The sequence below is a fragment of the Epinephelus lanceolatus genome, chromosome 7, assembly GCF_041903045.1.
Source record: "Epinephelus lanceolatus isolate andai-2023 chromosome 7, ASM4190304v1, whole genome shotgun sequence".
Taxonomy (NCBI): Eukaryota; Metazoa; Chordata; class Actinopteri; order Perciformes; family Serranidae; genus Epinephelus; species Epinephelus lanceolatus.
Genome location: NC_135740.1, coordinates 38,246,269 through 38,262,932, shown reverse-complemented (window position 1 = coordinate 38,262,932; position 16,664 = coordinate 38,246,269). Strand labels below are relative to the sequence as shown.

Genomic DNA, 16,664 nt, shown 5'->3' with positions numbered 1-16,664 from the left:
GAGGACAGCGCTTTGAATGACAAACAGACGTCACAGGGAACAAAGGAAGGAGTTTAAAGGCCAACCAAGACAATAAACAGCAGGCCGGCTGCACTTCATATCCACGTTGCCAAATAATCAGCGATTCAGTTCACCACCAACACACAGCAGACTTATATTATCAAGCAGAGCTGTCATAATTTACACTTTATAGCACACTTCATCACACAGTGTCACACCTCAGAAAGTAGTTGTCATTTTGTTGTCACACCATTTTTTCTGAAAATTTTGATGGAGTCAATCATTTTCCTGCCGTCTTGTTCCATTGCTGTTATTTTCTTGTCATTCCAATGTTTGGAAAAATAAGAGATGGAAAAAGTCAATTCGTTTTAGTACAATACAACAGTGTAAAACTGTTGAAAAATGCTGCGCTGCTTTGAATATTAAGAAATGTGAGCGACTAAACCAGCATTTTAGACTGAAAACACTACAACTGCTACAATTGTAATGATTTATCAAAAGTTTAAGTCATCATTGAGTGAAAATGCCCAAAACATCACTGATCTCAGCTGTTTTTCACCATTTTATGTCATTAAATTGTATATTTTTAAAGGCATCTTATGCAGGAATTGTCAATCACCAGCAAAAATGAAAGCAAACCTCAGATTCACTCTCATTTTGGATCGAGCTTTGTCTGCTTGATGTTTCACCTTTCAATATATGTGTTTTTATGATGCTGTGTCTGCAATTTTGTAGCTTGTATTGCTTATAGTCTGGCACCTGGTCGCTATCTTGTTATAAAGTCCTGACCTCACCTGTGCGCTGTGCCCAGCAATGTCCCGACCACAGCAAAATATGAAGAAAATAAGAAAACACAGTCAGAGGGCAGAGTCTCCGCAGAAAACTACACCACCACACACTCCTAGTAGTGCATAAGTATTGATTGAGAGGGATTACTTTTAGTCTTTACATTGTTTTATGGAAAATTCTGCAGAGTACATCTGATTTAATTTCACTATTGTGTCTTGTATGCATAATATGCCCAGCCCAAACAGGCTTACAAGATACCATTAAAAAAAGAAAGACCAGAAACCAGAGCAGGGACATAAATTTATATTAATATTAAGCAAATAAACCATTGTGATGTTTTTTCGAGTTTAGAAACAAAGGTAGTCAACTGATAAATATTAAGATTAGACAACCATTCCATTCTGTCATCGTCGGTGCAGCAAAATGTTCCTGGGTTTTTAACAGACATTTGATTAAATGATGATTTTCTTCATAATAAGGACAATACAGAGGCAATGTGATTCATTCTCAACGTCTCCTAGTTGGCGTAATTGTTCTGTATGTTATTTTATACTCTGTAATGTGACCTTGGGTGGTTTGAAAGGCGCCTTTTAAATAAAATGTATTATTATTTTTATCATTACACGACCTGTTTTACTCCTGGATGGTTTTAAATCTGCCAACTTCAACATCCAGAGGGAGGATTCCTGTTCTCAATTGTGCAACTTAAGACCTTCGACTGACTCCCTGATAAGTTTGCTATAACGTAAGGTCCAGTGCCATAATTGTGCTTGACTTGAATCTATGTTCATAAGTTTGATTTTAACAAGATATCTTTTAACCATTTTCCTTCAAAATCTAGTTAGTAACTTCCTTCTAAGTGTATTCACGCTGCATGATAAATTATTCCTACACAGTTCCCTCAAATACAGCATGAAGCTCTGTAGCCTTTATGATGGACTGTGGTTTGGGCAAAACAATATATCTGAATATGTCATCTTGGGTTTAAGGAAGTTGCAGTAAGATATATTTTTTCCATTTTTTTCCATTTTAAAAACTAAAAAATAACTCTAAAAATCAACTAATATTAAAAACAATATTATTTACATTCATCATGGTGCTAAATCTGCTTAAAATTGTGCAAAAATTGCACAAACACCGGCATAAAAACTCCCACAAATATAAAAACAGTCTCTAAATGTGATTAATGCACACTTGAAAACAACAACAGCTAATCCAATAAAACCAATAAAGCATTTGACACATGAATTATTACGTGTATGCGCTGCAGACCACTGAGGCTGCAGCTTTTTGTTATGGTGGATATAAAGAGCCTGGCTGCTCTGCCTCAGACAATGCCTAGAAAGCAGTCTACTGCTCGCTGGTTTTGGAGCTGCTCCAGTCAAAGTAACGGGGAGCTGAGTGGGAGGACGTGAGGGGGAGGGAGGCTGGAGACCCAGTATGACATCACCTCTCCTGCCCCGAGCCATGATGTAATGTATCACAACAACAAAAAAGCTCAGGTGCTTTGCTGTGCAGCCCGGTCATTAACGTCTCCGACAATCGCCGGGGGGGGAAGAGAACAGGGGCATCATTACATCACCGCGGCAACGGGGGTCGTGTCTGGGGAATATCAGACCTTCCTGCCCCACCCCCCTCGTTTAAAGCTTTCTAGGAACAAACAAGCCAATTAATCATTTTTTTACTGACTAATCACAAGCTGGACGTAAAGGCAGAGCGGCAGGGGAGCATCGATCTTACAGGACTGTGACAGTGACGTGAAAAACGCCACTTGAGAATAACAGTAATGCACTCGGGCTCGATAGCAGTGAGTGCTAAATGCATGAGGTAGAGTGGGGGCGGTGCCTCAGATGCCATTTGTAAACAGTCTGTGAACCCGGCGTGGCTGCAACTGTTCAATGCAATTGTAGGGTTGGCCATGTGATGGTGTTTTGCTTGCTGAGGCATAGCATTAGAGCCATAAAAACCTCATTACGCTGCTGGATTACACACCAGTGCACCCACACATGACACAAACATACACACATTCACATACACACACACACAGGCAAGTGTGATAACAGAAAAACTCATCATTACATGGCAACATCTGCCATCCACCTCCTTTAATTCCAGAACTCAGCTCGACAGTACAAGGCAGCAGGTCACATTTCAAGTATTTTGCTGATGAGGTTAGTCAAGTCAATCTGATTTACAGAGCAAACAACCAGCAGAGAATGATGAAATTTTTCACCATTTTTCAATCATAACACAGCAGAGATAAAAACAATCCTTCAGCATGGCAAAGCACCCAAAAAACATAAACAAACCAACGAACTTTGTCACATCTGGACCCCATGACTGAGGCTCAGTTCCTCACCAAAGATGATGCGTTTAGGGACTTGAATGTGTCTCGTATCCATCCCAGCTCAACATCAAGAGACTGGAGGTGGTGTTAAATGATGCAGTAGCAGAACACACATACACAGACCAGAGATATGCTTTATTTTCGATTAAACTTAAATTTTACAGTGTTGAGAACAGAGTTTTGCATGAGGGATTTCTAAATTCACACAGTATGACAGGGGCTGATATCACTGTGAGGAAAAAAGTGATTGAAATGACTGAGTGGTGTTTTTTTTTTTTTTTACACCTTTAGAACTGGTGTTCTTCTACTTTACAAAAAAAAGTTACTGAAAAGGCCAAAACTAAAAATGTGCAAGTCTATTTATAAAGTGCTTCAAAACTGGTCAAAAATATGAGGTTTCATTTAAAAACAAAACAAAAACAAAAAACCCAACTAGATAATTTGCTAAAATAGCTTGGCACTAAAACAAGAGTAAATAGTTTGTTTGTTAGGGACTATTTTCAGCTGCGAATTAATACATATCTGCTGCATCAGTGAGTATCTACTAGTGCTGGGCATAGGAACTTGAGTCAATTTCGACCAAAATAACTCCAAGTAATATCGAAACTTCTCCTGCCAAATGACAGCTGCATTAGATCCTTTTTGAGCCAAGGATCTCGTCCTGACTCCCCACTGGATTGACAAACTTTCTACTGAGCCACTCTCGTCTCAGCAAATGCTCAGTTCAACGTCTTCGAGGTTAGCACGAGCTAACACAGCAGCAGCGGCTAACATACGACACTGAGCCATCAAACAACCCAAACAAACTCACACTGAAACAGCTCAACTCTGCTTTTAAACCCATTACTGACCTTTGGGTACCATTAGCTGTGTGATGCTAACAGTTAGTCCTGACACTGTGAGTATGTGGGTGGATTCTCACCAACTGTCCCTAGCGTGGAGCTCACACTCCTGCAGCAGCGGCTACAGCCTGCCGAGATGCTACCAAAGCCTTCGAAAGTATGGCTGCACTACACACCTCCATTCACATTATGGGTATTGAATGAACTCTGTTAGTATTGGTATCACTTGTATCACTCACAAATGATACCTAGCCCTGGTATCTGCAGCAGCAGGACTAGGAGTAGGAAACAAACTACAGTAAAGGAACGTGTCACCGTGGTGTGGATGAATTATGTGTTTCAATGGTGCACAGATGAATAACATATATAGGCTTTGAAAACACAGACAATTTTTATTTGTAGGACCAATACGTGTTTTGTTTTTTCATGGGATTTTTTTGCAGTAAGAATAGAAAAGGCTTCTCCTTAAAATGAAACACTTTACCGGAGATAATTTCCAACCAAGAAGACCAGGATATCAAGAAAACCAGAAAAAATAGCACTTTATATTTGAGAGTCTGTAGGAACAACCAGCCAGAATCTTAACAAACAAAACTAAATCCTACATCAGCAGACAAAGAAGCTTCCTACATCGACTTCACTTGCAATGAAGGAGCGGGAAGTTTTTCAGCATCACGAAAACTTCCACAGAACACATGACTTCTCACAGACACTGGCTATTATGGGATCAAACTCAACATACTCTGATTTATTGATCTGTGTCTATCCTTGTTCACTGAATTTGTTTGTAAGCCAAAAGAAGGCCTAACGTGGAGGAAACACAGCGCTCCTGACTGCCAGCGCTTTGCATTAATCCTTGAAGCCGGTCCCATTACGGCAGCTCTAAATAGCATTGTTAGAACGAGAAAGATGATCTAATAAAGAGACTACATTTTCATAGCCGCTACAGCCCAAGGGATTATTTCATTTATCAAGCTGTTGTCACCTGCACGCTGCTCTGAAAATAATTTGGCAGAAACACAGGCAGCCAGGCACGTTTAAAAGATTACACTTGTAGGTTCACAGGGGCGAAACATCTGTCGTGCCCCTGCACCTGCTACAAGGTGCATAAATCAAAAAAAAAAAAAAAAAAAGTGAATGAAAAGAGAAGCTCCTGGAGAATAAGTGGCAAAGGAAGATTGTTGGCAAGTGAGAGTGAGGTTGATCAGTCACTAGAGGTTTCTGGATCGGGTTATAGACTAACTGTGGAAGGTGATGAACTGGAAGTCTTTAACTGTGTGTGGAAGAGTGAAGTTTCTTGCCCTATGTTCCTGTTTCTCTCCACATCAGAAAGAAACTGAGAGAAAGGAAAACAGCATGCGTCTCACATGATGATTGGCAGGTATAATTTTGACCATGTTCTCCATTTTAGTTCAGTGTGTTAGCATTCCTAAATTTAAAAATAAACACAGTTTGCACCCAAGACTGATGGAACTGGCTTTAGCTTTGCAGGCATTCAGTCAAACACCAATAATCTTCAAGTCAATAAAATTTTTGACCCAATGATGGACTAAAATGAAAATTTAAGAGATCACCACAGTTAGGGTTCATAGTGAGGGAGACACAAATATCTGCAGCAAACTTCTTCGCAATACACCCAATAACTGCTGACACATTTCACTCAAAATCACAAATGTTAACGCCATGGTTGCAACAAGACGAAAAGTCAGGAGCTCACCAAAGTCAGTAGAATTTATCCTGTGGGGGATCATGAATATCTGTAGTAAATTTTGCAGTAATCCATCTGATAGTTGTGGGTATATTTCAGTCTGGGTGAATGCAGTGAATCAAAGGACAGCCCAACATTACCAGCCATAAAGCCATGACAGCTAAAAACACTTATTTATTCATTCAGGAGCCTATCCCTGCTGACACTGGTCAAGAGGCAGGGTACACCCTGGACAGGTCACCAGACTATCACAGGGCGGACACATAGAGACAGACAACCATTCACACTCACATTCACACCTACGGACAATTTAGAGTCACCAATTAACCTGCATGTCTTTGGACTGTGGGAGGAAGCTGGAGTACCTGGAGGAAACCCTGACACAGGGAGGACATGCAAACTCCCTCACGCTGGTTTTTTTTTTAACTTGTTCGGTGAGTCAAGTATGTCAGAAATCTACTTGCCTGATTTGAAATTTGACTCGCCCCTATGCAGATTCTTCTTTTATTAGTGGTTATCAAATAACAACTACAACCACCCAACTAAACTACGGTTTCCAGGATGCACTTCAGCTCATAAGCTTTATCCTTAACTGGCGCCATTTTCTCAGAAGCACCTTGTCTGTACTCTGCATGTGCAGATGAGAAAGATGCGAGATGGCTCACTCGTTAGCTACTTCCATCACCAGCTCCAGAAAAAACAACGTGTTTCATTCTTTTTCACCACTTACCCAACTGGATAAGTGAGTTGCTACATTTACTAGCGGCCCATTAAAACCAGCCGGACGTGGCATTTTACTTGCCCTGAACATTCCTTATTGTTGAACCCTGAGTGTTAATACATGATTTGCACTGCTGTTCAAAAACCCACACAGGATGAGATCCATCACACAACAGGCAGTTTCCCACAAACAGTGACCTCAGTGAATCAGGATGTTATGCAGTGGCAACACATTTTTTAGAGCTGGAGCCATCACAGAGTTTCAAATATCCACAAAGTGCTGGGTAGCTTTAAATACGACCACGAGGGAAGAAGGCCACACCAAAACGTACATGACAAGTCTTGGTTACAAAACAACTTCAGTGATAATCACAAGCTGTCGATGTGTGAAAGGGAAGAGCCAGAGTGGAGAGTGAATATTTCCTCGATGACTCATTATGTCGGGATTTAAAACTGCTTCTGTTGTGTAATTTGATGGAAGGTGCGTCAGGTGAAATGGATCTCTGGGTGAGCGATAATGGCTCATGTGGATCTGATGTGTTAACTGATATCATGTTTTACAGCTTAACAGGTCATCACGTGCAACTTTATGTTAGGAAAGTACATCATGGCCAATATTATCTCCGAGTTACAAACAGTTAAATACAATAATATCATGTGAAGTCTCTTCTTTCAAACTGAACTAAAACCACAGATCCACTATGATCACAGTGTTTCATGTTCCAGTCTTTCTCAGCTTTAAAATGCATCCAGGGGACCGTGCACCCAACATGAAGCGAGACAAATTTTATTTTTAGACTCATACAAAACATAATTTAACCCCTTACCTAACCACACAAGCAGAACAAGAATCATTAACACTATCTCCAGTATCTCCTGCAGCATTGTCTAACACCAGCTCAGTATCGAACAGATCAAACAGCTCTGCTACGAGAGATTTTGATCACATTTAAGTGACACAAACAACAACGACAGCGAAAACAATGCGCTTTGTTATCCTCGCCATGCAGGCTCATTACCATCGAAATAAATGTCATCCGTCAACCCTTTTGAAAATACTCAACTTTAGGAGAAAAAAAAGGTCTTTGAATGTCAAAACTGACATGAAAAGCAAATCAAATGTCAGTAAGCGTGTTCTATAACACCGAGTGAAAAATGAACCACAGCCGGTTGTAAATGAGTAGCTTGTTTTCCCTCTTTCGCACGAGGCCCACATTTCAGCTGCGTTATGGAGTACGAACGCTCCCGAAAATATCTGCTCTATTTCCATCAAAGTCGGATATTTGGCTATTAATAACTATAAACACAGATTAAACTTTCTGTGTCTGAGCTGGGAGAGCGAGGCACAACTCAACACAACAAAGAAAGATGCAACTGAAAATAAAAATAACATTTTTTCACTGCGACTGAGTTAAAAATAGCGTAAAAGCTCTCAAGCTGAAACAATTAGTCAATGGCCAAAAAAAACTAATCACAGAGTATTTTTAATGACTCTAAATTTTCAGTCACTTTTCAAGCACAGAATGCCAATCATACACTACCTCCAGCTTCACAAATCAGAGTAAACTGAATCACTTTTATAGAAAAAACAAGCAATCTGAATGTGTATGCTTGTGTTTTGGAAAATGTGGTATTATTTTATAGCATTTTATGAACCAAATGATTGACTTTTATTGTGACACATTAATTTAAAATGAAATAATTGTAAGCAGCAGCTCTAAAAAGCTCCTCTGAATACTTTCAAACACCCAAAGATGAAGGAATGCAGGAGGCAAGAAAGCTACCAAAAAAAAGAAGTGTACAGTGAAGCATTTCTTCTCTCACCGCTGCAGTTCCTACACAATGTCTATTCACAACTGAGGCTTTTGTATCTGCACAGCTGAAGCAGAGCAGGTTGTCACAAAGGACAGCTCTAAAAATAGGAGCTCGGCTTTTCTGCGGCCGAGAGTGGCAGGTTTGTTCTCTCCGCTCTCCCATTTCTCAGCAGGTCTGACTGCTCAACACCTTGAGCTCTGATCTTTTTCAACCTCTTCCTCGACATCCATTTCTGCTCGGACACTGCAGACGACTGTCACGAAATGTGATATGTGTGCTGTTTCTAGACTGATTGGGGGGGGGGGGGGGGGGGGGGGGGGGGGGGGATTCGTCTTTAAATAGCTGCATTGGATGAATGTCTTTCAAAGCCATCATAATCAAACACTTAGCACATTAACGGCACCATCGTAGATCATCAAGACCCAACAGAACCACACCCACACAGCAGGGATAATAATAATCCATAGAGCCGAAAGACAGTCAATACCATTATCAAGCACATCAGCACAGAGGCACAGCGTTTGAGATATGACGCACCTCAATCAGCTAAATTGTTGCCATTATCTCAGTTTACAGGCCCATAAGCTGCGCCGGAGTGATGCTTATCGTCTCTGTGTCATCACCCGGCGACGTGATGAAGTCCATTCCCAACCGGGCATGCTCATTTTTCAGATCAAAAGCAGGATAACATGTATGGAAGCAGAAGACGGAGGCTTTATGTTATCAGGGCTAAAAGAATTCAATTCATGTTGCTGTTGATGTCCTGGTAATGCAATTGGAGTGTAGTGCAGGCTTCCCTCTTCGTCTTTTATCAGCCTCCACGCCGGCAAATGGAAGGTATTTATTAAGGGAGTCTACCAGAAGCTACATATACGACAAATGGGGAACAGACGCAGATAAAAACCACCAGCAGAAGCACTAACACAGACAGCTAGAAGACGCAGGACACACACACTCACTCACTCACTCACACACACACTCACATATAGTAAACACAACAAGCAACATTGTTAATAGATACGGTACCTGAGGTTTATTGCATTCCTGGGAGCCAGGTTAAAGGAGAGAGCCATGGAAAGAAGCAGAGGAGATAAAAGTTATCAAACATGCCGCTTGCCAGTCGAGGATGTGAGAAACTGCAAGTGAAGACTTCACTGACATGTTAAAATGCAGCTTTCAGCAGCAACTGGGAAAAAAATGTCCATGTTAGACAGACTGAGTGTAGCTGTGTGTGACTGCATCCTAAAATCTTGTTTAGAAACCTAAAACTTCTTTATGCCAACTGAGAAAAACCTAATTAATGCCCCCCTATGGCTGACAGTTCAACCAACACGTTGTAACAAGTTTATTTTACATCAACCTACTGGCAAAATCTCTTTCATTGTTCAGGGACTTGGCAGATTAATGAATTTTCAAGGTGAAAATTCAACTTTCTCAGTGCTCTTATAGCCAAGGACAGGTAGGGAACACACAGACACACGCATTATTATTCCGGCTTGCACACACATCCTTCCATTCAGCATGCCTGCAGATTACTGAACAGATCACTTCAACTTCTGAACCTCCTCATTACCACTGCAGGACATCTTTGACCTCTAAACAGACAATAAGACTCCAATTATAAGGTGCGATGTGTAGCGGTTTTAAAAATCACTTTATCTTTTACAAATTAGCTTTGAAACCTTTGGCACAATTACCTCAAACACTTGAGACCAGGGTGGAGTGAGCTCTGAGCCTCCATCTCATTTCTTTACCTGGCATGATACAAACTTTTTAAATTTCTGCATGAAAAGTTGTTCAGCGAGGTTAACGATCCTACAAGAGATTATATTTCTAAAATCACTCAGCCATAGTTTAAGCTCAAATCTTATCTGCTTATGCTAATGCTAGTTTCACAATGATATAAAATATCGACGAATAAACTGCTTGATATTTTGATAAAGACACTTCATTGATTTCTTGTTGACAGTTAGATGAGAAGATCAATACCAACCGAGGCTGAAGCCAGCAGCTGGTTAGCTTAGTGTAGCTGAAAGACTGGAAAGAGGAGGACCTAGCCTCGCTTTGTAAAACCACAAATTGTCTTTACACTCATTTTTGTAAGGATTACAAAAAATAAAGCTATAGCATGGTAATTGGAGAACTTTAAAGATGCTGCTGGACGGATTTTGTTGGACAAAGCCAGGCTAGCTATTTCCCCTGTTTCAAGTCCTTTGGCTAAACCAGGCTAAGCGGCTGATGGCTCTATCTTTACATTAAATAACCAGACATAAGTAAGGTGACCAGGTGACCCGCTTGTGAACTGCACTGCATTTTTATGCCATGTCCTGCATGACACATTTCAACATGATGTCTCACATTTTGATTGGTTTTTTAACCACTACAAATCAGGACAGACGCTTTTCTAAAATCTGTCTTTTATCCTATGGCTGCATGGAAAGCAGAGGAGCTGTCATGGGGCTGCATTTGATGTCAATCAAATTGCTCACACGCGGGTCAAGTGCAGGTGAACCTGTCACTGTTGTATAGGCGATGCCCAACAGGGAATATTTCGAGTCACCAAAGTCAGTGCCAATGCAGATTAAGGCGGAATATGAAGACTTGGAAACAACTCATAACTGTGTGAAGTCAGTGGAGGGTGATTCTTAGAGAGTTTTCTTGTTGTGAAATTTGTTAATAGAATTATTAGTAATTAGTTATTCTTCAATTTCACACAGGGGACTAGATGTGAAGCTACAAAGTACATGTCAAGCAGAAGAAAAATATTTATTTGTAAAGTTAGATGGACATTTTATGATAAATATTAGTCTAGCTCTCAGCATTGGTAACATGTCCCATATTGTCCCACTCAGTTCAATTCAATAGGCTTTATCTGCATAACATTTGAGGTGTGTTGCCAAAGCACAATTACGATTAAAGAACAGTGAATGAAATCAACAACTGATCATATGAAAACAGTATTAATCAGTACAGTAAAATGGGTAATTAAATTAGTAAACAAAACAGATGCAGAACAAAATCGTTGGGATCTGGTCACTTTAGACATGACAGAGGTATAAATCTTCTCATTTAACTCTCGGCAAGAACGGAAATAAGCACATCCCAAACTGTCAAACTATTCTTTTAAAGTACAGTATTTCTTAAGCAAATTTAATACAAATACAACTAACGAATCAGCCCCTTTAACAGGTTAGTTAAGATACAGTAGGTGTTAGGGTTGGGTTACCTTACTCGATAGCTTAAAGGGTACTGACCGCATTACATTAGTACTAAAGAGTACCGATTCATCTTAAATCAATTAATGCCAAATTTCAGTGCCTAAGAGCACACCTGGGTGAGAACACCAGGTTCAGACAGGATGTGACAGCACCATGAAGTGCCCAGAAGCTGGGAAGCCAGCCATGGAGATCCATCGCCTTCCCAGCGAGCTGAAACTATCGCTGTGCACTGATGATTTCAGTCTGTCTGATCAATTATCTTTTCTGTTTTACTTTAGAAATAGCCTAGTTTCAGTGGGGTCTGTGATTGTGTTTTTTAAATTATGTACTTGTTCCACATATTTGTCATTTTGTGTCTGAACAGAGAGCAAAAGAGACAAGCAGACGCACACACACATACAAGAGCCAACAGACAAAAACTTAGTTATTAGAAAAAAGCAGAGAAGCAGCAGTATCAGTTCAAATGTGAACAGTACCTGACCCCAGTGGGTGTGAAGTAAAGGTGAAGTGCTATAAAGCAGAGCACAACCATGTGCCTGCCTATCTTTGCATCCAATTATCACAGTGCAGTAATCTCAGTCATCTCACACAGATGTATGCACTAAACATTTTATATTTAAGAGCTCTCAAACATAAATACTTCTAGTAATTGATGAGAGAGTCATCTTATCAGCAGTAACTCCCCTCCCATGTACAGTCTTAAAGCAATTAAAAAGCAGTCAGAAGATGAGTGAGCAATGTCACTGCCAAGGACACTCCGACAGCGCATGGATGCTGATGGACACATTGGCTGTTGCAGGGATTAAACCTGTGACCTTCTGATTACAGGGCGGCCTCGCTAACCGCCAGGCCGCCCGGGTGGAGGAAAAGAGTAAAAGGAGTATTGATTGTCTGCCTCCTGCTGCTTGTATAATTATAGAACAGCTGTTTGGAGCCTTGGATGCCCCACTGGCCACCGAGTAAACCCGGAGGAGGAATATAACTCATCTGCTCAAAGAGTTTGGGGTGTAGGAGACTAAGGAGGAGTTAAAATGGAAACAGAGGAGAGGAGTAAAGGAGGACAAAGGGTGCAGAGGAGATACTGGATATTATCATAATTTGGTATGGATAAAATCAGTGGTGAAGCCGTTTAGTAAACATGAGACCACATCAACATTTCATTTTAAACTGAATGGCAGCACAAAGACATTAAGTGAGTGGCTGAGTGAGAGATCAGGGGAAAATCAGTGTGTGTGTGTTTGTTTGTGTGTGTGTGTGTGTGTGTGTGTGTGTGTGTGTGTGTGTGTGTGTGTGTGTGTGTGTGTACGCCAGGTCGACATCACAAATGGCTGTTGATATTAGAGGAAGAGATAGTGTGTTTGAGATAAAGTGCAAAATGGAGAGCAACTGAGAAATGGAGATTATAAGCCTTTTGTGAGAGGGAACATAGAAAGATCAAGTGTGTGTGTATATGTATGTGTGTGTGTGTGTGTGTGTGTGTGTGTGTTTGCCCATGACAGAAAGAGAGACAGACAGACAGAGAGTGATGCTAGAAATAACTGGTGTCCATTCTGAACAAGGCACCCAAGTGTTAACCCACCGCTCTGTGCACACAGGAGACGTGTTGAATCATAAACACTGTCCTCTTTCACTGCCCTGATTTATCCAGGACACATCCACTGAAACAGACATTTATTTATATATCTATCTATCTGAATCCTTTTAAAATCCTGGATCTTTGCTTCTAATGGTGGCAAACTACAAATTCATGCTCTGACTTACAGCTGTGCCCCTTTCCAGGCATTCAAGAAGAGAGCTTCAGCAACATCCCTCAAGTAAAAATGTGATGTAATATTTCCCATAACAAGCTAATTTGAGTAAAACTTCCTCCAGACACATGGAGATAAAACTTGATAGAAGAAGATAAGGTAAAAATAAAACAGGACTATGTTACATCAGGCCTTAAATCAAAAGCTTTTAATGCGCAGTAGTCGGCGGCCTTTGACTCTAATCATAAATCTGACCGGCACATTAGAAGTGGAGCCAAAACTGTCATCTTTTATCTTACAATTATTGCAAAGGTCAGTCTGATCTTCTCTTTGGAGAAAGCTGAAACACTAATGCATGCTCACACACAAGCAGCATTATTGTGATGTACACTAGTATCTGAGCCACAAAAACGACAGAAGCTCAGGTGCAACTTGTAAAACGTTCTGCTATTACTCTTTTCTCCAGTGATTCACACAGGTTGGGCTGTTGTCGTGCTCACTGACGGCTGTTTTCCTGGTTGCAAAAACAAATGAGTCAATCGAAGCGTTGCAGGCAGGGTTGAGGACGGGGATTTCATCTTGCTGAGCCATAGTTACAAAAATAACAACAGAAAAATAGCCATGAAATCGGATCAGAAAAGTGGTGGCAGGTTGCTGGGAGCGCTTTAATTATGGACGCACTATGCATAGCTTTTGCTTCTATGACAATAATAACTTGACATTAACGTTAGCTAGGTAGCTAACATAACACTATGCTATGCAGAGGGTTGGCAAAGTTACCAAAAACCTTACAGTGATAAAAGCACAACACTCAACAGCTCCCACAAATGAGCTTCTCTTTCTTTGTAGTGATAGTTTCTGACTAACACGTTCTGAATATTTTAGAGATCTCAACTACGGTAAAAGCGGCTGTACAAAAACACCCTAACGCTCTGAAAAAGGACACTGGATGCTCAGTACTTCTCTAGCTGGCTGCATACACTCTCTCTCCTCATTGGCAACAACTAATACAAGATGCCAGCTCTCAGAAATAAAAAACACACAGGCCCTTATAGAAATGGTAACCCTAAAATCCACATATTGCTTTAGTAAACGACCTCTAGCCCACAACCACTTCTGTGTCACCTGTAAATGACGTGAACAGGATGGATATGTCAGTAACTAGTGGCTGTTTATGGCAAAAATAACATAATTTCTTAACCAAAAAATGGCTAACATGACCACAATGTCACACTGAATAATCATTATGGTGAGAAAAGTGAAAACAAAATGGCAATTAACATCTTTTAATGTCTTTGTGCTGTGTCTCAGACACTGGACTGATGCTGCACTTTATCTCTGTGGCCACATATGCTCTCTCTCCTCGCTGGGAACAATAAAAAAAGATGCTAGCACTCAGAAATAAAAGGCGCCATGGACACACGTCCTTATGGAAATGGTGACCCTACAATCCACATATTTCTTCAGTTAAGTGTTCCTAACAAGCTCTAGCCAATCACCACTTCTGTGTCACCTGTAAATGATGTGGACAGGATGGATATGTCAGTCACTGTTGACTGTTTAGGGCAAAATAACATTATTTCTTAACACTGAATGATGATTATAGAGAAAAAAACAAAATGGCAATTCACATCATTCGTATTAAGCTACTTCATACTTTCATCTCATTTTAGGTTGTTCTGGCAGCCTTACAGGGCAATGACCTGAGGGTATATCCAAAACTCCACATCTAGAAACATTATAAGAAAAAACAAATACAATTTCACTGACCCACTTAATCCCTGATGTCATATAGTGTGGGTCTGTGTTTTTTATAACTGTGAAACACATTAGAATACATTTTATGAGAAGGTGCAACATAATCACCTAATGCTATAATCTATGCATCTAACAAATACTATCCCGTGTTAATTCTCTCTCCACTGATAGTAACTGTTAAGCAGATCCAGATGAAGCCATTCATTTGCATGAATATTGTACTTAAGGCCAAACTCTGTATTTACAAGCCAAAGAAATAACTTGCATTATGTTTGAACCCTGAGAGCCAAATAATCCTCACTTCATATAGATAATAGAGAGTAGGGGCTGGGGGTAACTACCAGTGTGTGTGTGTGTGTGTGTGTGTGTGTGCGTGTGTGTGTGCGTGTGTGTGTGTGTGTGTGTGTCAGCACTCCCAGTGGGAGTTCCACGGCTGGGTTACAATTACATTTATATTTTAGGCATTAAGCTGGCACTCTCCAGAGGAACGTACAATGACTGAGCATGTTCAGTTCTCAGGGACTCGCAGCTGTTCACAGACACTCTGCCCACTGCCGGGATCGAACCTCTGACCTCGGTGTTACAGAACAATCTCTCACTAACAATGAAGGCCGCTCATAGCATTAGCTATTTCGGGATTTAATGCAGCGCTGAGGATGGTGGCTGACATTGGTACGTAACAGCTCATCATGCTCACATAAGCAGAGCTTAGCTGCTGAAGGGTTTCACACTTACAATAAAATCTCATCTGAAACAAGCTAATCTTTTAAATAAGCAGCCATTTAACATGGTTTTCCTCGATGCCTTTTATCTTCACATGCAGTGTTGTGTAAGCGGTGGAAAGTAATTACTGCATCAGTTAAAGTAGTGTACTTAAGTATAATTTCGAGGTACTTGTACCTTACAAAACATGTTGCATTGTTACAGAATAAACAGTGTGGTTAAAATTAACTGCTGTTTACACACCATAGTGATGATAAATATTAAAATACATAATTACACAACTCTGACAGGGGCCACTTTGACACATTTTACAGATAATACTGTACTTAACTTTAAGGAGCAGCGTATAGGATTTAGTGGCATCTAGTGGTGAGGACTGCAGATTGCACCCTGCTGAAACATCTTCCATGTGCCAAGCGTGAACTCCCAGTTAGATTTCCTTTAGTGTGATTGTTCAAGATCTTTTTACTGGGAGCCAAATTATCCATAGAGGTCTCTTCCTCTCCAAAACAAATGGACCAGGGGATTTAAACCGGTAAAAACCCAGAATAAAGCGGTTTCACGTTTTCCGACGCTGCTCGTCACAAAGGGGCAGCTAACTGTGGCGGCCAATACAAAAACACAAATGGCCCTATTGAGAGCTATGGGAAGGAATCACCAGAGGATCCACGACATGATATTATCATGATACTTAAGTCACGATACAATATTATGGCGATTTTAAATATGTTGCGATATGCTGAGTATTGCGATAAAACATATTGCGATTTATTACCTTTTTTCAAATGTAAATTATGTCCCCAAGGGAAAACTTTGTCAACATCCGCTTAATCTAATAAGATAAAGTTTTCAGTCTGTTCATCTCACTTCAGCCTTTTTTTTTTTTCAGCAAAGTGTTGGTTATATTACTCCAGAAGGCTATCTAAAGTTTAATTTGTATTTGTCATATTAATAATATATATAACAAAAAAATCAATATTTGGCACTGTGTGACGA

General features: G+C 40.4%; 1 protein-coding gene across 20 annotated transcripts in view; it reads right to left on the bottom strand.

Moving 5' to 3' along the window:
- rapgef2b (Rap guanine nucleotide exchange factor 2b) overlaps positions 1 to 16,664 on the bottom strand; it is a 151,511-nt gene that overhangs the window by 47,589 nt on the left and 87,258 nt on the right. For 16 of the 20 annotated variants that reach the window (XM_033632782.2, XM_078169508.1, XM_033632789.2 and 13 more), the window contains one exon: positions 9,248 to 9,265. The exons of the other annotated variants lie outside the window; for them this stretch is intronic. In XM_033632782.2, the coding sequence (XP_033488673.2) occupies positions 9,248 to 9,265 (18 nt within the window). The remainder of the gene's footprint in view (positions 1 to 9,247; positions 9,266 to 16,664) is intronic. 20 annotated transcript variants of the gene reach the window in all.